Genomic DNA, 21,758 nt, shown 5'->3' with positions numbered 1-21,758 from the left:
AGGAGTTTATTTTGGGTATTACACTTAGTAGCATTAGTTTGAAAATCCATCAATGTAATTTCAGTCAAGTTTAGTTCAAAACTCATCAATAAAATACCCCATATTAACAAAACTTGTGATCAACCCAACAGATACAGAGAAAACATTATACAAAATTCAACACCAATTCATAGCAAAAAGATTAAGCAAACAAGAATTAAAGGAAACTCTTGCAACTTGATGTACATTCTTAATACATTTCTATTCAACTTTGAACTATAGATCCCTCCCAATCAATGCAATAAATAAAGCAAGGAAAAGAAAAGGCATACAGATTAGAAAGGTGTAACACATCATTTTTATTCACAGACAACAGCATCATTTACATTTAAAAAGATACAGGGACTTCAGAAGAGCTACTAAAATTAATACAGTTGACCTTCAACAAACACAGGTTTGAACTGTGCAAGTCCACTAAAATGCAGATTTTTTTAATACTACAGCACTACATGATTCGTGGTTAGCTGAATCTGTGGATGCAGAACTGGGGATATGGAGGAACCATGGGTATGTTATAACTGACTATAAGTTATATTCAGATTTTCAACTATGGGGATGGTTGCTTCCTATAACCTCCATATTGTTAAAGGCTCAACTGCAATTGAATTTAGGGAATTTACAGTGTGTGGGATAAATATTGGGCTTCCCAGGCGGCTCAATGACAAAGAACCCGCCTGCCAATGCAGGAGACATAAGAGACGCAAGTTCGATCCCTGGGTCTGGAAGATCCCCTGGAGACGGGCATGGCAACCCACTCCAGTAGTCTTGCTTGAAGAATTCCATGGACAGAGAGAGAAGCCTGGCAGGTTACAGTCCACAGGGACACAAAGAGTCGGACACAACTGAAGCAACTTAGCATGCATGCACAGGATAAATATACAAAAGTTAACTATACTCTATCAATACACACTGCTGCTGCTAAGTCGCTTCAGTCGTGTCCGACTCTGTGCGACCCCAGAGACAGCAGCCCACCAGGCTCCCCCGTCCCTGGGATTCTCCAGCCAAGAACACTGGAGTGGGTTGCCATTTCCTTCTCCAATGCATGAAAGTGAAAAGTGAAAGTGAAGTCGCTCAGTCGTGTCCGACTCCTAGCGACCCCCTGGACTGCAGCCCACCAGGATCCTTCATCCATGGGATTTTCCAGGCAAGAGTACTGGAGTGGGGTGCCACTGCCTTCTCCGATCAATACACACTAGCAGTGAACCAGAAAAGGCAATAGCACCCCACTCCAATACTCTTGCCTGGAAAATCCCACGGACAGAGGAGCCTAGAGGGCTGCAGTCCATGGGATCGCTGAGGGTCGGACACGACTGAGCGACTTCACTTTGACTTTTCACTTTCATGCATTGGAGAAGGAAATGGCAACCTACTCCAGTGTTCTTGCCTGGAGAATCCCAGGGACGGGGGAGCCTGGTAGGCTGCCGTCTATGGGGTCGCACAGAGTCGGACACGATTGAAGCGACTTAGCAGCAGCAGCAGCAGTGAACAATTTAAAAATAATATTTAAAAAGCAACGCCACTTATAACAGCATTGAAAAATATGAACTACTCAGAGATATATCTGGTAACATATGTTACAGACCTGTACACCAAAAACTACAAAAAAAAATGCTAAGAGAAATTAAAGATCTAAAGAAATGGAGAGCTAGAACATGTTTATGGATTAGAACATCTAAAACTGTTAACCTGTCAATTCTCCCCAAGTTGATCTACAGAGTCAACCAGACATCAATCAAATCCCTGCAGTTTTTCTTAATAAATTAACAGATTGATTCTAAAACTTATATTGAAATGCAAAGTACTCAGGAGAGCCAAAACAATTTTGAAAAAGAACAAAGTTGGGAATTAATCTTGATTTCAAGATACACAGCAAGATTTCAATAATCATGACTGTGTGCTAGCAGCAGAAGTAGGCAGATCAAAGGAACAGAACATAGGGAATTCCCTGACAGTCCAGTAGTCAGGACTCCTCTCTTTCACTGCCAAGGGCCCGGGTTCGACCCCTGGTTGGGGAATTAAAATCCTACAAGCCACGCTACACACATACATTCAATACAGTCAATAGATTTTTGATAGGGATAGGGAAAAACATAAGTCTTTTCAACAAACAATGCTGGAATAACTAGATATCCCATGAGCAAAAAGAACTTCAACCCTTACCTCACACCACACAAAAAATTAACTCAAAATGGATCACTTAACCACAGACCTAAATCTAATAAAAAACACTAGGATACCTCTGGAAGAAATCATAAGAGAAAATCTTTGCTACTCTGGAATAGCAATTAGAACTCATACATAGCTGGCTGCAATGTAAAATGGCACAACCACCTTTTTAAAATTGAGCAGTACTTAATAAAGTGAAATCTGTATTTCCCATATGATTCAGCAAGTGCACTCCTGGATGTTTACAGAAATAAAAACATATGCACCACATAAAAACCAGTACCTGAAAGTTCATAATCATCAATAAATGAATGGATAAGCAAATTGTGGTGTATCAATACACAGAACTACAACTTAGCACTAAAAAGGAATTATCTACTTAAACAATATGAAGCCACACAAAGGAGACTATATACTATGCGATTCCATTCATAAAATATCCTAGAAAAGGCAAAATGAGTCTACAGTAACAGAAGATCAGTGGTTGCCTGGAGGTGGGGGATGGTTTCACTGACTACACATTCATCAAAACTCATAAATCCGTACTGCTTAAGATGGGTAATATTTTACTGTATGTAAACTATACCTCAATAAAGATAATAAAAAATGTATGTATTAAATGAAAGAACCTACTTTAAAAAATTTCTCAAAGAAAAAAAATCTATTTTTAATGTAGCCAAAGTAACCATATTGTGTATCTCCAATATAAATGAATCTTTTACAAAGTATACAATATTTTCAAAAAATATTATTTTATAATAAGTTATTTTCAATTATTAACATTTTCATATAGTTATTTTCATGCCTAACTATATCAGGACACTGATTAATGATTTATATTTATTAAACTTAACTAAAAGAGAACTCATGAAATATCTGGGAACTATTTAATGAAGTTCATTAGTGACATTGGGATGATTTCTTATCCAACTGCAGTAAGACTATAAATAAAAAATTTACGTTACTTTCTCTGTATATCAGAGATTGTTAGCTGCCTACCCAAGCATGAATGGCTCCTCCCTCCACAGTCACACACACTCCAGTGCTGGGGAAACAATGTGCTCACTTGAAGAACTACATTTCCCAGCCTCCCTGAGGTTAAGTATGGCCAGATGTGTTGTAAAGAACTTCCCAGAAGTTTCCTTTAAAAGGAGGGGTGTGGCCCTCCTACAGTTCCTTCTCCTTCCTATCTAGAATGTCACCAGGATGATTAGAGTTTGAGAAGCCATCTTGGACAATATGCTACTTGTGATAAACTAGAGATGATGGAATAACAAGAACGGGCCGAGCCTGGGTCCCTCGATGACTGAGAAAAGTAACCAGCCAGTTCTAATGCTGCCTCCAGGTTGCATGTATGCAAAAGGAAACTTCTACCTTGTTTAAGCTATTTTTATTTTTAAATAAGCAAATGATTATGTTACTATAATAAATCATTTCTGATGAGCATTTCAGCAACTGGTTTTTCATTTTCAAAAAAATTTTTTGTGAGATGATGAGTTTTTTTGAGACTATACAGTTACCTAGGTTTTTATCTTGCCCAGTCATTGACCAAAACAATAAACCACCCTAATTTTTCAATTGATTTCTCTATTTGGAATAAAGTAGTCTAGGAGAAAAAAAAAAAAACCTGCCTATCTGTGGGAAGAAATTTTAAGCTGCGTTATTACTCCATTAATCTCTGATGAAACTTTTTAAAAATGTAAACTGTGTTATCACTCCATTAATCTCAGGCAAATCTATATGCTCCAGTGACTTCTACCTTCATGCTTATGCTAAATTATATGGTCTACACTGTTAATTTTTAAAAGGCTCAGGAAAGAAAGAGACCAATAATGTCTGAAATAGCTAGGAAGAGCTTCACAAAAACTCTAAAAGGATTTAGATAAGAAAAGAAAGGAGCACACAACACAACGCACCAGGTTAAATGCTCAGGCTTTTAAGTCAGTGACTCAGCTCATGACTAGCTGGCTGTGTGACCTAAGGCGAGTCACTAGAATCTCGCTTCAGTTTTCTTATCTGAAAAATGGGAACAGTAGTATCTATCTCATCAGGATCTTGATGAGAAAATTTATGCAGCTGGCAAGAAGTTAAGCAATTCCAGGCATTCAGTAAGCACTTTTAGAGCAAAAGCTCTGACATGAGAATGTGTGCAACATGTGAAGATCTAACCTGAAATAAAGATGCCTGTTAGTGAATGGTTGGAAATTTTAAATAGAAAAAGAAAACAGAAGGCTTTCTAGAGATTAAATGCTTTTGAAAAATAAGAAAATTCACAAAATATGTATACCCGTTTGTATAAAAGCATTCTCATAACCTCATTAGAAATAAAGAAACTGCAAATTTAAATACTGATATATTTTCTGCTCAGAGTATAAAAATTTAAATAAGTTTCCCAATAGGTGAGGATAGAGGAATTGGGCATTTACATTATTGCCCAAGGAAATATAAACTGACACATCTTTCTGAAGAATTTATGGTTATAACTATCAAAAATGCATAACTACTTGTTAATGAAAAAACTGAATTGTAATATTTCTCACAGTTGATGGTTAAATAAACTGTACATCCAATCCTGTGAAACATGATACAACCGCTTAAAAAAATAACAACAGTGAGGTATATCTAAATTTACCTGGCAGCAAAATATTTACTCGAAAATATTTTGAGACTTTGATTCTATGACTTTAATATTTTTTAAATGTTAAGTTGAAACATATGTTGCAGGGAAAATGGGAGAATTAGCCCCCACCTGTAATTTTTTTAACTACATATACGACCATCTTCAATAGAATGCATAAACTGTGGTACAAGAGTAAATGATAATTGCACATTGTCGGAACATAGTATTAAATAAAAAGGTAAGTTGCAAACGAATATAGTTCATAAAAAGTTCCAAAACCCAAAACTATATATGTGTGTATATATATATCACACACTAAATTCACATGATAAAAATAAAATACAGAATAGTTACCTCTGAAGGGATAGAAAAGAGAATGGAAAGCAATCACAGGACTTCACAAACGATAAGATGTTCTTTTTCTTACTCTGGTTATTAGGTACATGGGTGTTCAATATATCATGACTGTTTGTACCTTACGTACGATTTATACATGCTATTATCTAATGGAAACAATTTTGAAACTGCAAGTTTATAAGCACACAAACATTTTTAAAAAACCCAGAATGATAAAAAGTAAACTAACCTGGAATGATAAAAACTAAACAACTGGTAGTTACCCCTACATGGGGAAGGGGAACCTCCTGTTAACAATATTGAATTATTAACTTATAAAATTAATTAAATTTATAAAATACTCTTCTCTTTCAAATTATAATTATGAAAATGGTAACCACATGGAAAATATGTTAGTGCATACAGCTGAATAAAGAACTGTATTTACCCTGTGATGATATCTGTTTTTCAAAAATTGCACGTTAACAAGAATAAAAAGTTGTGTGTGTCTAACACACAGAGATCTAACGGTGTGTCTGGATTATGTAGGCACTTTATGCAGTTTAAATTTCTTGGAAGTTTTATTTCTTGGAAATATTTTGTATTTCATTAGTACGACCTCACTTGGAGAGAAATTACAGAAAAATGCAACTGCAAGAAAGCCAACTCTCCACCTCCAGGGTAGCCAAGTTAAAAATCTACCGCATGGGAAAGCTGAATGAATTACAGCCAATTGACAATGGATAGCACATGCTGTGCCCGTAAGTGCACTCAAAACAACTGGAGAGGATCCCCACCACAGCAAGGAGATTACATCAAAAGGTTCTGAAGTGCATATGTACATTTTAGCGCTTAACTGAGAACTGGTGCTGCCAAGTAAAAGTGCAGCCGGCTAGGGAAAGCTCCAGAGCACAGGGAGTCCAGGAATGTGCTGAAAAAGGAAAGGGGTAGAAAGGGGATGGGCAGAAAGTGAGGGACGAAGGGAAAACTTTTCCCAACATGTGAGGTGGAAATCTGACGTGGCATAACAATGATACTCTTATCTATAAAAATATTGTCCAACCAGAAACCTAAGTTCTGAGGGAAGAACAGGATGATAGGAATGAAAATTTAAAGGAACCAAAAATCAGAATAAAGAAGAAGTGTCAAAGATACACGCTGTTTTCTGGTCTTTACAACTGTCCTCTTAGTTTATCCACTGTGCCAGTTCCTAAAAACCGGCAGCTTCCACAAAGGCAAGAAGAAAAACAGGCGTAAAAGTCTTTTTCATCCTCCTACCAATAATATCACTAATATGAAATTAATATAAAGAAAGCCTTTAAATCTTAATATAAATAAAACCTTTAAATAAAAAGACTAAGTGAAAACCACCCAGAGCAGATTCACAGAGGGAAAATGTGACCTGTTTTCTGAGCTCACCACTATTAAGAGCAGAAGCATCACGTAGCAAATGCCGGTCAAGCCACTGCTGCCGGGGTACACCCCACCTATTTCCTTTCTGTCAGAGTTTCTCCACACCCATTTCTGATCATAAACATTTCAAGAGCTCTTCCCCTACCAAAATATTCTTCATTACCACCTACAAACAACCACCATTCACCACCCACACCCCTCCACCCAGCTACCAGCCTTGCCTTCTCTTCCTTCCCCACCTTTTTAATTCACCCCTCCTTGCTCCTAAATCTTATTCTCTATTTAAGAGAGAACTCTTGTTCCCACTGCCTCAAGTCTTTTCTGAAAATAGGCAGGTTATAAAGGCTAATGTTTGTTTTTCCTTTTTCCCCACTATCTCTTATCTTTCTGCCCCCAGCTCTTGTCCATAATTAATTTTAAAACTGTGACTTCCACAGGGCATAATTTAATAGCAAGAACTCAGGCTCAGTGAATACTTTCACATACATATATGACTATGATCAAAGCATAGCTCTTTTTAACAACTATAGCTCATGGATGCCGCTAACAGTTCTTGGTGTTGTATAAACAAGAACACAAATGCTATAAAACCAAGAATATCTGTTTGCCATTTGATTCCTCTCCTATGACAAAATTTGGTAACCAACTTCTGTCAATTCTACCTCCAAAATATTACTTGATACCATTTCTTTCTCTTCATTCCTACTGACCCTGCATAATTTCTCAGATCTAGACTATTCTAAGAGCCTTCTCTCTGCCTTTGGGGTTTCTTCGCTATTATAGCTGACACTACACAGAACCCACATGAGTTTTCTCTCTGAAACATAAATCTGGTCAGGTCATTATTCTCCTCAGTAGCCTTCAGGCACTCCCCTGTGCATACAGAATAAACTTCCAGCTCCTTCATGTCATCCAATATAGCATCAAACATCATCTTTCAGGATTGTCTCCTATCTATTATAAGCATTAAATAAAAATAAGTAAACTCAACAAAAGAACAATTTCCAAGGGTATCTAGAAACAAATTCTTAATGTATTATGTATGTAATTATTTATGTAACTGATAAATTTATTTATCTCAACCACATACTATTACCGCCAAACTCAACTTTTACAAAATAGCTAAAATAAAGTTCTATCCACCTAATGTGTTAAAACTGAATTTCACTATTTCAAATATTTTTATTTTCAATTCCAATATTAAAATGTAAGGCGGACAACAAGGATTCTAAAATCAACAGTTATCTTTTAAATGAATGTTAACACATATCGACAGATTTCTCAGTTTTCTGGAATTTGTTAAAGTCAGCTCTTGGAGTTGTTAACAGTGTATCACATCTACCATATGAGAAAGTTTGACAACAAAGTCTAAGTCACTTTAGAAGATAAGCACCTACCTTACTGAATCCCATTTGTTTTCCATCTAGACTATTTCTTGAGTTCACCATATAAACTATCAAACCAGGCTACTCATCTTAACACAGTTGTTAGAAAAGTTTCCTAAAAACAAGTACTTGTTTTTCAAATCAAATTTATAAAATTTACTAAAAAAGACAGTTCATTAGCTTACACACAGCAAAGGCTGGGTTCTCATGAGAATCATTCTGCTGTGTAATTAAGTGTTGTAGGAGCTTGCAGACAGACTCAAGAACCGCACCATCTGTCTGGGTTGCAAAGCGCGGTTTTACCATGATATCACCAAACAGCAACAAAAAATTATTTTCATACATATCTCAAGTAATTTACAGACAACTAAAGAATTTGTCTATTTGGGATCACAACACTTGATTCAATCCATACCCATGATAACACTTTGTTATGTAAACCATTACTCTTTGAAAAATGTTTTTAGTAACTTAGACTTATAGACTTAGTTTTTAGTAACTTAGAAGGTAAACATTTATGGTCTTCAGTAGCTACAATGTAGATTTATGCTCTGGTATAAATTCTAAATGTTAAACTGTTCAGGTGTTAAATACATCTGTAAAATTTAAAAGTGCCTGTTATTTGTTTAGAATAATATCATTTAAAATCTATCCCAAATATCTACAAATCTAGGATTACACTGCCACACTTTTTGACAGGATTTCAATTCTCATTTTTTAATGTGAAAAGTATTTTTTAAAGAGAAATTATTATAAATAAAATCATCTATGTAACATGAAAACCATAGGAATAAAGCTGATTGAGAAAACTCTCATGATATTCCTGAATTCAAAAGCAGAAAATAATCCTTGCCTCTGCAACTCAATCTAAATAATACAGGCATGCCTGCCACAGATCAAACATCCTCTGTACCACCTCCTCTAACACTGAATGTTAAGGCAGACCGTGAGAAAGTAAAATCCTAAATACGCACATAAGTGCTAATCTTTGCTGCCTCGTGTCCAATTCTTTGTGACCCCATGGACTGTACCCCCACAAAGCTCCTCTGTCCATGGGATTCTCCAGGCAAGAATACTGGAGTGGGGGGCCATTTCCTTCTCCAGGGGATCTTCCCAACCCAGGGATCAAACCCAGGTCCCTCACATTACAGGTGGATTGTTTACCGTCTGAACCACCAAGGAAGCCCATAGTTGACTACGTGGGCAGCCTCAAATGAGTAAAGCAACACTAAGTGGACAAAGGTAAGTTACTTTGGTTTCACAGGCCAAACTTTCTGTTAAAACCTAAAGAAATTGTCTCAATGGGATACTTTATTTATCCTAAGGCTTTTCTTTACAATTACTTCCATTTAGCCAAAATTGAGGAGGCTGCCGACATGGCTCAGTGTTAAAGAATCTGCCTGCTAATGCAAGAGACACGGGTTCAAACCCTGGGTAAGGAAGATCCCCTGGGGAAGTAAATGGCAACCCACTCCAATATTCTTGCCTAGGAAATTCCATGGACAGAGGAGCCTGGTGGGTTACAGTCCATGGGATCGCAAAAGAGTCAGACACAACTTAGCAACTAAACAAGAAGCCAAAAATGAAGCTCAGGAGGATGCTGACGTTTGCTAGACAGACACAGAGCACAACTTACAATTCTACTCCTCCTCTTCTGATAATCTGCCTTGATCCCCAGAGAGCAAAAATGGCACTCCCAATATCTAGTCCAATCAAGGGACCACTAAATCCACCTCCACTGAAACTGTACTGAAACAAACACACTGCAGCACCAGACAGAGAACCTCGAAGGCAACTGTACAAGCAAGGAAGGAGCTCTTGGCATATATGCATAATGTATGCAATCCAGTACAGCTGGCCCTTGAACTGCCTGCCCTGAAGAGTGGAAAATTCATGTGTAACTTCACAGTCAGCTCTCCTTATCCATGGAACTCAATCCATGGAGCAGGTCACATAATACTGTAGTATTTATTTATTGAAATACACCTAAATATAAATGGACCCATGCAATTCAACCCCATGTTGTTCAAGGGTCAACTGTATAGCCAAAAGCAGAGTTCTTCACAGGACTTTTGCTCAACACCAGTAAAACCCCCATCAGAAGGTACTAAATTACTGACATAAGCAATAATTTACAGCAAAAAGCAGAACCAAGAGAAGAGAAAAGACACTGACCAAAGAAGTATACTTTAAAATAAGACTTTTCAGGACAGCTGACTAAACTGTCTCTAAAAGAAATTCCAAAGGAAAAAGACAAAAAGATACTAGACAATGGCATCAATATCTGATCCATTTCAAAGGAAACGCTTCTCATTTGGGCAGATGTGTTCTAGTTCTAGTGTGACTAGCTCAAAATTAGTTTTGTAATTGTGAAGTGTACAACCAAAGGAAGTGACATTTGACCTACTTAAAACAACTATTAAAGAAAAATAAAAACAAAAATGGTTGATAGTAATAAGAACATCAAGTAAAATGCAAAATTTTTAACTAAAAAAATTTTTACATGTTTATCCAGGCTCAAGCTCAGTATCTTTTAGTCTTTGAACTTAAAAAGCACTCAAGCTACAACTGAGATTGTCCCACTGCCTTCACACTTACTCATTTCCTACACCCTCACAGCTTTTATTTCTCAGGTGTCTTCCTCTTTTCCCAGTGCTAACCCCATCACCTGGGTTCTTAATACCATCCCCAGCCTGATTGTTTCATTGATTATCAACTACTCTCGTATCTTTCATTTTTCTTTCCATCTCTCTACTACAGTTGCTCCTAACCTACAAATACAAATGAGGCTCTGGCCTTCTGAAAAACTGCCTTCATCTACCTTTCAGTCTCTTACCCTTCCCACTCCCATATCACCGCTTGTTTCACAATCAAGTTTCTTCAACTGCGAAGTTGCTTTTTGCAAGCTGCTGTAATTCAGGTTCTACCCTCAATAAGCATATGTAATGATTTCAACCAAGTACCAAGCTGCCCAAACAGGAAACTTCCTCATCTTCCTCTCCTTAACTCTTTCCTTCAAGGTCCACCACAACTGTCTTTGAAAATTACAATTATTCCTTCTTTATTATTTTTATATCAGATAAAGCAAATTACATTGTCTACTGAAAACACTTTAACATATATATTCATGACTTGAATGTCTAGGCTTCATGAGAAGTAATTCTAGACCAAAATCTAATTTGTTTTAAATGCACAAAATTTAAAGAATGATAGGTTACACGGCTCAACAATTCCAATTTGTCTATGTAAGAGAGCAATCCTAGAAAGGCTTTTAAACATATTATTAAATGTAATACCATTTAACACACTTGTTTTTCCTCAATTCATTTCTCATAATAGTTTCTATATCATCTTGGATTATCTCCCACTTTTAGATTCATATCCCATCTGCTCATTTAAGATTCACGTCTGTCCAGTTTCTGAAATATTTGTCACTTTAGTCATTAGCATTTTGCGTAATATAGCACTGTTTTTTAAAGTTCAAAACTGAATTATTTTAGAAAACTGATTATTTTAACATCACCACTTCTTAACCTAAATCAGTCTGCCCACACTTCAAATTTTCCACCTAACAAAAAGCAGATTTCAGTAAGTTTTTGTACTGTTTTTTAAAAGGGAACCAAGACCATAGATTAGAAGTGCTCTCCTATATACCACTTAGGAAATATTCTCAAGGACAGACAGAGTTGACAACTGAGCTTCCAAAGAATATGCAAGCTTTCCATCCCCCTCTAAGAAGCCATATCCATCGATTCCTTCAAGACCCAGTTTAAAATTCCCAAGGTTTCCTGGTTGAGTTACTATGCTCCCTGTTCACGCTGCTCTCCCTCTCCACTTACCATATACAATCTTATAGAAACTAAATAAAAATAGTATATGCAGGTCTTTATCCTACATATCAAACCCTTTGTTTAGTCGCTAAGCCAGCTGTCTCGGACTCTTTTGCGACCCCATGGACTATAGACCGCCAGGCTCCTCTGTCCATGGGATTTCCAAGGAAAGAAAACTGGAGTGGGTTGCCGTTTCGCTCCAGGGGATCTTCCTCCAGGGGATCTTCCAACTCACATCTCCTGTATTACATGCATATTCTTTACTACTATTTTACTACTATTCCCTAGGGAAGCTCATTAGCCCTTCTGTAAACCCAAGCCAGATTTCAAGCATTTCTGATGTATGTACATTATTTGAAAATAAATTATATACATCCTAAATTTCTCAAGCATCTGTTGTTCAGTCGCTTAGTCGTGTCCGACTCTTTGCAACATGGACTGCAGCACACCAGGCTTCCCGGTCCTTAACCGTTAACATTCAAAAAAATTGTCTAAATACTTTATTAGTTACCCCATCCAATCTCACCCTCAATTCCCTTTGCCCTTCACTGAGGCTCATAAGTGCTCATTTATCACATAACATAGCAAGTAGAAAAGATTGTCTTTAAGGGTGAATGAAGGAAAAGAGAGAAGGGAAAAGCTAAAGCACAAAGATGACATCACAGAACCTGTTACTACTCCCTACATTTTAGGGAGGATGTCAGCAAAGAGGAAGCAGCAGCAGATACCCTCAGAAAGGAAAGGGACTATCTGCTTAAATCCTTGTTCCAAAACTGTTCTTCCCATTGGGGAGAGGCCACCCTCACCTCTCCATGCCCTCTTCAAGACTCTCTTTCAGACAGCTATCCTCTCCTACCCTTCAAACATGCCCCCGAGTCTGGGTGGGCCTCATTCCCACTGCCTGGAGCTAAGATGGGTTTTAGGGAGGGCCTGCTCTGACAGCCAGCACTATAAGCAGAGGAAAGGTACTCCTAATAACCTAAACTTTCCCATAAAAATGCTCACATAAATATCTGAGTTCTATAATACAAGTAATTAAGTACAATACAATAGGCTTACTATCATTTGTAGCGACAGAATTAAGGGTAGGTTTTATTTAAAAGCAAACTTACGAACAAATTAACTTTTTCTAATATTTAGAATGCTGGAGACCACTACATGTAAAATTCTACACTTTGGATAAAAACTTAGGACACTGTTCATAATCAACATGACCAAGACTAAAACTACAGACTGGGGCAGAGGGGCTTTCCTTCCTTCAACAAGGTCTAAATATTTTTAGATGTCGCCACATTATTAAATGGAAAATAGAAACTGACTGGCAGTTGAGGATATATACTTTGTTCAAAACAAAGTAAGGGTTATGACATGTGTGTCACACTAAAATGTGATTTAGTCTTTAAAAAGAAAAAGATATTTATTAAGTACTATTTCTGACATTCCCTGAGACAAATCTCAAAATGTTAATAGAACTGCTATTTAAAGTTCAAAGAGCACTCTGGAGCTGCCAAGGAATTAATAGCTTAAACTACCAAATAAGAGTCACAGTTCAATCTCCAGTCTCAGCCAGTCAGAGCTCAGGGTTGGCATAGCAGAATCACCCAGCTTATTAAAGACACACTGTGCAACCTGAGACTCATATACACAAATGAAAAGCTGTGACATCTAAAGATGGCTCATTTATAAAGAAAGACACAAGAACAATTTAATCTTCTGCTCCCCTCAAAAAGCACAAATTCAACATAACTGCCATACTTAAAACAAGTAATTTTGCTGTTCCACTTCCTGGTTAACGGTCTAGGGTTACTCTATAACTTGAGTTGTAATTTGCCAGAAGACTCTTACTATTAAAAAACATTATCTAGTCGTCCAAAGTGCTTTCCTTAAAAGATACTCAAAATGATTTCTCACAAACTCCTGTATTTCCATCAAGTTTATAGGAGAAAATGAGGCACAGAACCATTATGTGACCAACCAGATTTAGTCACTAGTTTTTAAAAAAAAGGCGGGGGGGGGGGGGTGGTGGAGGGGGGGAGTTGAATACCACTCAACTTTCCCTATTACCAGTTTACTACCATTTTACTGAGCTCATAGAAAGTTATCTTATAACTGAAGATTAAGCAAAAGCCTTCTTACAGGATACCTCTTAGAGAATGAAAATGGAGGAATTTTGGATCAAACCTCAAATAAAATCTCCAACAGGTTCCAAAATCTATTAGATTGCTACCACCTTACACAAAATCTAAATAGGAACCAAATTCCTACTCCTTTGGGATATAAGCATGCATCTCTTGATCAGCTGGAAATTTTTAAGAAAGATTTTCTAGAACTCATCTAAAATATTACCAAACAACAGTACATACAGCCTAAACAATGTATGTTCAGCACACAGAGCTGAACAGCTAAATAAACTTCAAAAATAACAACAACATGGTGTGATCAGGGCCTAAATGGGTAATGAGAACTCCCTTACGAAACAAGGTGGGGAAGAGAATAGTTGTCCAGTCATTCATTCCTTCAACTGAGTTAACAGCATTTAACTATGAAGGGAATGCAAAGATGGCTTAGACAGGGTCACTGCCCTACGGAAGTTCATATGATTATCAGAGGTAGACAGAGGAGGTAGATGGAAGGAGCAAGAGTGACAAGTTCAATCTGTGGGAGTCAAGGAAATCTTCACAGGGGGATGACATTTGACCTACTTAAAGATGATGAGGACTGTGCCAAACATATACGTGTGCAATAAAACTAGGAGCTGGTTTCTGAGCTGGACATACGTATGTTTTTCCTTATTTCTCTTCAGGACATTATTACTCAATCCTGTGAACTGCCAACACAAAATGCTTTTTCACACCTATTTTACTCTTTTGAATACCTTACTTATTAGCTCTCAAATTAAGCACAGATGGACTGTGGGAACTTTATGTGTCATGCAAAAATATTTCCTCAGAAATACATCAATGATGGGAGCGAGGGGAAGGATCATGGTTTTCATGCAACTTAATATGTTTTATGTGAACAATCTTTGTAATTTCCACTAGTATTATAAAGAATTCTGTGCATAATTAATGATATATTTTATTTGAAACAAATCATTTCTTCAAATTTAATACCAAATGTCTTAAATATATCCAGTTAATGTAGTGATTTAATACAAATCAAGACAATTATTACAGTAAAGAGATCTAGCAAAGATTGAGAAAACATGTTTACCTGAAAATTTACCTAATTCTCTTTATCTTCCTTTTCATTTTTTAAATTACAAATTTAAACAATGTAAAATAAAGGCACAAGTAAAATTTTAAAACAATCAACTCAGGATGTTCCTTTAACAGTAATGGAATTTCACTGTACTTGGAAAAAGTACAAAATGCCGAAAGCTGTCAACCAGGGCTCTGTGCTATTTCACAGTAGTAGAAATACAGCTTTAATAAGACTACCACAATTTATCTAGAATGAGAAAATAAACATTCAGAAATATACATAATAAACTATAGAGTATGGAAATGCCAATGGCGTAAACATTCTCCCTTGGACACCATTGATTCTTCTAATTCTCATCTAGAAAGAACAACAACAACAAAAAAACCATCTTTCTTGACTAGAATCCAAATGTACTCTAAGACATTTTATTAGCTTAAAAAAGGAAAACAACTTTATTCCAACAAACATAACTAAAACATGTTAATACAAATGCAAGTAAAAGAGGAGTTCCTAAAAGAAAACTATGATAGCCAATTTATGACAACAGAATACAATCTATAGTACAGATGATTTCAAAAATTAAGTACAAAACAAAGTAGTGCGGTGGGGGAGCTGCCTCTAACATAAACACCAATCACATATTAAAAGCATTTAAAACTATTTTTGTTTAAACTAAAACAAAGATAGAAAACCATGCTGATGTACATAAGTGACTTTATACTCAACAAAAATTGAGCACACATACATATTTCATTCATGCAAATGAACATGAATTTACAATTCCTCGTTTATGTTAATATTTACCAAGATTAATGGAAAATCATCTCCCCTATGTAATGAAGTGAATTCCCCCAACAGAACAAAGCTAACACCTTCAAATCTTTCGAATAAACAATGAAAGCACATACTATAAAAGGAAATTATCTGAACTGGACAGAAGTTAAATGACTCAAGAGAGAAGGAGTCCGAAATTCCAGTACACATTACAACCGTTGATTCATTAATTCCAAATCTCTAAACCAGTTCTATGAAACAAAAATGTGTGCCTGCCAATTTTTTAACTACCCCCCACAGCACATTTTTACACTACCTACCTAATTACCTCATTTTGCAATGCACTAAATGCAATTTCTTGAAATAGCAATGTTTACACAATGACAAAATAGAAATTCTGGTAGCCACAACACACACTCTGTAAAGCAAGTTAGCACATAACACATTTTAAATAAAGGACAATAAAAGAAATGCCACGGAAACTCTTTTTCTCCATTTCTAATAAATGGCTGCAATGCACAGCTCAGTAGTAATGTCTAATATTCAATCGTATTACTAATTCTCATAAACTTTGTCTAATCTCTCACAGTAGCTAACTTCTGTGAAATAAATATATCATCCACTTTCAAAACAACAATAAATCAGTACCTTCTACTACTATTTCAAAGGAGAAGATTATGCTTTTCCTCTACTGAAAACAAATTAAACCATTCAGAAAAATATCTAGTCTAGGAATTCCCAAGCGGTCCAGGGGTTAGGACTCTCTTCCAGTACTTGGGTTTGATCCCTGGTCTGGGAACTAAGATCCAAGCCGCCAAAAATAAAACAATCTAGTCTATCTCTGAATCAAACTTTGAGAAAAAGTTGAATTATTTCAAAAAATCCAGATAAATAACCTTAATACTATTTACACTGAATTTCACCTCAATTTTAAATAACTTAAACATTACTATAGAATATGCCTATCTTTTGTCAATATATAATACATAGACTATAGTATAAAGTGGGGACAGAGTATTTTTCTTATTAATCTCAAGAGCAGAGAAGACCTTTGAAAATGTTTGATGAATACAATTAATTCAGAATTAACTAGGCTAAATTAGCCCGTGAACAAAAAAGATGAATCTTTCCATGCCTAATTAATATAATCCACTACTATAACTTAATTTTATTTAAAGAATGCCTTAAAAGGCTGTTTTTCCCCAAAATGCCTAATACAGTCATGAAAAAAATGACCAAAATATTCCAAAGAAAGTGCTAAACTACATAAGCACCTGGCATAAACTCACCACTCATTGTCCTAAGGCACCCCCTGCCTTTATTCTCACAAAGCAGCAGCCGCAACCTAACTTCCTCTCAATGAACTAACTCTTCAAGCAATAACACAGCAACATATTTTGTAGCATACAAGTCCTGCGTACATTATTTTCTCTTTAAAATTATGAACTCATCACACGTACAAATGGCTCTTTAAAACGGTCCAGTAAACTGCTATGCTATGCCTTAAATTGCTGTCTATTATGTACTTAAAAATATTTACTAGCAATTGGAGGTTAATACAGCAACTACTACCGGGTAAGCAATTATTGCTATTAAAAATATATAAATATCATTAAACAAAATGAACCATCATGAAAAACAGATGCTTCACGTGTAAATACTAACACTGGAAACTCGGATAAAAAAATACTCTATATAAAGTATTGGCGTTTGAGAAAATTAATCATTCCTTCTTCCTCATTTTCAATTGATGGTCCTCCCCATCTGGTTCTAACTCAAAAGAACAAATCTCAAAGTTTCTACAACTATCTTCCCTCTCTGCAAAAAAATAAAAATAAATCTCAAGAAAAAAGAAAGCAGGTCAATGACAGATTACTGTAAAATCTTCAAATATTGAATGAATGGTCCTTAATAGGAATTATGTACTAATGTGTATTTCAATTTAGGAAGGAAGAATTTGATACCATCCCCCAACTACCCCATAATTAGGAAGATTCTATGCAAATAAAACAACAAGAATGTGGGGCATACATAACTAAGAATTAAACTGCCCTGTGTCAAAGAGTATATACTTTTATGAAGTATATATATATACTTTATGAAGGACATAAAACCACTTTTCTCTGTATCATCTTGAATAAGAAACAGAAAGAAACAAAAGTAAAGATATACTTACATCTGGAAATTATAATATGTCTTTCCACAAGGGTGAGTTGACATCCCATAGGGCATTGGTACTCTCTCCAAAAGGGCAGATTTAACACACTTAACTGAATTATAACTGAGTGAATACGTAACAAGAGTCTCCCGGAAATGTGATGGACAGCATGAGAAAACAGTTCTGAGTCACAAAGGCACAGTCAGGCAAGCATTTAATGCAGTAGCTACAAATCTCACAACTGCAAGAATAACCCATATCGTGTATGCACAATGGCATTTTTCACATGTTAGGAAAAGGAGCAGGGCTGACAAAGAATTTAGGAAATATGACGATGCCATGCAGTAGAATATCAGAAGACAAAGTAAGTAAAGGACTAACAAAAATCTTTAAGGCACCTGACTGCACAAATCAACTCCGGCTAAGCCAGGTGAACACCTTGAGGTAACAGAAAGTGGGTGGGTCATTAATGTGGTACAGAACTTTATCAGCTCTAGCTTACATTTCAATCCACATTAATAAGAGTATTTAGGTAAATTCTCTATAAGCAATACTTTTCTCTGCTCAAAAAAACTACAGGTCAAAAAGAAAACTATATGCTAATATTATATACTAAGAGTTTTTATAATACATGCTTTATTTTGAACAGGTGATGATTTTATCTCCTTTGGAATTAATTATTCTATACAATGTATTTTAGGCAACATATTTTTGATATTCCAGGTTGCTGCTGTATCTGATTTTCAAGAAAATGCTCAATTTGGAGCAAGAAAAATTTACAGTATCAGCAGCTCTTTAACGGATTTGCAATTTTTTAATAACCAGCTATCCAACCTCCATCTATAAGAGAATACAGACATTCCATAGTCTTTCAAAAAAAAAAGCATTTCTGCATTTCAAAGTTCCTACCTAAAGAATAATTCGGTTTAAAAAAAAGTATACTCAAAAATCAATTCCTGGTTTAAGAACAAACCTTTAGAAAGTTAGAAAGCACAGAATTATACAAATTGTTTCTCTCCTACAAATTGTATACTCTCCTACAAATTGTTTCTCCAGAACATTTAAACATCTTTAGAAACATTATCATTCTTACTTAAGCTTTAAAAAAGAAAAAAAAAAAAAAGGATAAAAAAGGAAATGATATATACTAAAGACTGGCTACACATATATTTTCATTCCTACATGAAAGGTACTGTATACAAAATAGCCACATATATACAAGCCATTATCAGTCAGCATGATATATGGTAATTTGGGGGAATCTCTCCTCACTAACACTGATCTATTTGGTCATTTTAATTTCCTGATAAAGTGTCAACGCGGTCACCAGTCACCAAACAAAAACCATTTAAATACCCCTTAGTCAATGTTTGCTAACCTATGGAAGTCCCTGAGAATCTGAGTGATACTAAATGAGAGACTGAGAGAAGAAAAGAGGCAAGGGGAAGTTATCACAGGACTGAAAGGGAGAATCACAACTTGTAACTGAATTTTAAGATTAAATATCCAAATAAAAACGTTGGGAGGAAAAAAACTGACCTGCTGTTACTACAGTAAAAGCACAGATACTATGTCACTCGGTCTCAGAAGGTAAAAATCGCTTGTCTTCATTTTTTTTAGTCTGCATAATGAAATATATTTAATAAAGCTTCCTATTTGAAAAGTTGGCAAGAATTTGTATTTCTCCACTAGTCTCAAAGGGGAAAAAAAAAAAGCATCTATGCTACCCATAATTAAATGTAACTAATTACAATTTGAACACTAAATTATGTATCCAGTGTAAACAAAGATTAAGAGGAAATAAAGCTCTATGTACAGGAGAGGTTACGGAAAACAATTTCCAAAATACATCTTCTCTAAAGGCAGTCCCCCCAAAAGGGTACACCACTTAAACAAAGTTAGGTTTTTTAAAGTCTAAATTAAACAAACCGTTCAGCCAATTTTCCAATTATATTCCACGCTTGAAACATAATTGCCTTACATCTGTTTACAAACCTTTGCTCAATATTTAAACAAATTCGTAGTCTCCCGGGCACATAGCTATACATACAGTTACTCATGCACAAAGCACATATTTAAAGACCACGCACTGCAATTATTAGTCTAAACGCCAGGTTTAACAACGTGAATGTTTTCAGAGCTAGGTAATACGACCCAATTAAAAAAAAAAGCAAAGATGGCATTTACCACCAAATGTCACTGCCACCGCCAGGAAAGAGTTGCTGGAACCCTATACATTTTTAATTTCGATGAATCTAGACGCCGTCGTCGAATGCCAGGCTTCCAGGAGAACAATTGACACCCTAACTGCTTCAAGATTAAGGCAGGCGATTCAAATCCGAAGGAAAAGTTGTCAATTATCAGAGAGAGAGCGCGAGAGAGGCGAAGGCAGATAAAAGCGATGTTATCAAACCGCCCAGCTTGTTGCTTTGTGTGTGTGTGTGTGTGTGGATTCGTTGTGAGCAGCGAGAAAACAGTTTTTAAAAGACACAGGAGGAGAGAAAGAAAAAAAAGCTTTCTCCACCTTCCGTCGGCTCGGTGCAATGGCTTTAAGGCTCTCCAGCGTAGTAAGCCCCGAGAGGCAGGCGGTTGTCGATGTTTACAATCGCCGGAGCTTCGGGTGCAAGAGTCCTTTACTGACACAATCGCATTCAATCAACTGTTTTCGGGCGAAATTGCAGGTGTCATTATGGAATTTTTTAAAAAATTCAAAAGGCGGGCGGGCGGGCGGGCAGCCGATCCGACACAAGGGGAAAAAAAAGCTGCTTATCGCAGGCGCGGGCAACACAAGGCAAAAGCCTTCCACATTTAGGAGGGGAAAAGAGGGGGAAAGGGAGGGGAAGGGGAGTGCGACTGCAACAGAGGGTGGGCGTTCGAAGTGCGACCCAGAATCCGCAGCTTTGAGACTTCCACATGCAAATTCCACGCCGAGCGCCGCGCTCACAAATGATTTTTAAAGAGCCAAATAAACACTGGATGGGATCCAAGGCGAGGGAGAGACGATCCAAAAGGGGGAGAATCGGCAAGAGCAGAACGGCGGGGAGAGGCGAGGGAGGGGCGAAGTCCCGGCGGCGGGAGGAGAAAGTTGGTCGGCGGCGGAGGTCGACCCCCCCACACCCCACGGCACAGCCCCCTCCCCGCAGCCCGGCTACTCACCAGCGAGAAGAGGTTGGAGTGACAATCCTCCAGGCTCGCCCCGTTCGCCACCCAGTTCGCTGCCGCAGTCATGATCCTCCGCGAGCCCGGCCGCCAGAGCGGGGCATGTCGGAGCGAGGCGTCCGAGGCGAGGCCGGGCCGGGCGGCGGCGCCTCGCCGGGGAGCGTGGGGCGGCCCGGCCGCCGCCGCCGCCGGGGGAGGGCGCGAGGGCCGGCGGGCGGGCGGGAGGCGCCGCGGCGACGCCGCGCCGGGGGCGGCGGGCCCGGGCCGGCGGGGGGGTCCGCGGCGGCCGCGCGGCTCCTTCCTGCTCGGGCGGCGGCGGCGGCTGCTCCCGCGGCGGCGGGGGGCGCTGTCCGCGCGGCCCGGCGCCCTCCCCGCCTCTCAGGGCCGCCGCTGCCTCCCGGGCCGGCGCTGCGGGCCGGCCGCCGCCTCCGCCTTCCCTGTTCCTCAGCCGCCGCCGCCGCTGCCGCCGCCGCCTTGTTTATCTCCAGCCACCGACTCCCCCTCAGCCCCCGCCGGCGCGTGAGGGGAGGCGAGCCCTGGAGTCGCCGCCGCCGCTTCGGAGCCGCCGCCGCCGCGGAGCGCGAACTCGCGAAGGGGGGGGTGCGGACGAAGCCAGCGGGCGACCCCGGCAGCCGAGCGACGTCCCCTCCTTCCTCTTCCTCCCCCACCCCCCC

At 38.0% G+C, this 21,758-nt stretch overlaps 1 protein-coding gene across 4 annotated transcripts in view; it reads right to left on the bottom strand.

Annotated features, from left to right (window-relative positions):
* The window catches only part of MED13L (mediator complex subunit 13L), a 280,536-nt gene extending 259,215 nt beyond the window's left edge, over positions 1 to 21,321 (bottom strand). For 3 of the 4 annotated variants that reach the window (XM_055550351.1, XM_055550353.1, XM_055550354.1), the window contains exon 1: positions 21,082 to 21,320. In XM_055550351.1, the coding sequence (XP_055406326.1) occupies positions 21,082 to 21,153 (72 nt within the window). In that variant the 5' untranslated portion in view covers positions 21,154 to 21,320. Of the gene's footprint in view, positions 1 to 21,081 lie in introns of all 4 variants that reach the window. The other variant, XM_055550352.1, reaches the window with a different exon arrangement.
* Positions 21,322 to 21,758: the final 437 nt, after the last annotated feature.

The sequence above is a fragment of the Bubalus kerabau genome, chromosome 16 (assembly GCF_029407905.1).
Source record: "Bubalus kerabau isolate K-KA32 ecotype Philippines breed swamp buffalo chromosome 16, PCC_UOA_SB_1v2, whole genome shotgun sequence".
Taxonomy (NCBI): domain Eukaryota; kingdom Metazoa; phylum Chordata; class Mammalia; order Artiodactyla; family Bovidae; genus Bubalus; species Bubalus kerabau.
The sequence above is the reverse complement of the archived record's forward strand: the minus strand, read 5'-3'. Positions and strand labels throughout refer to the sequence as shown.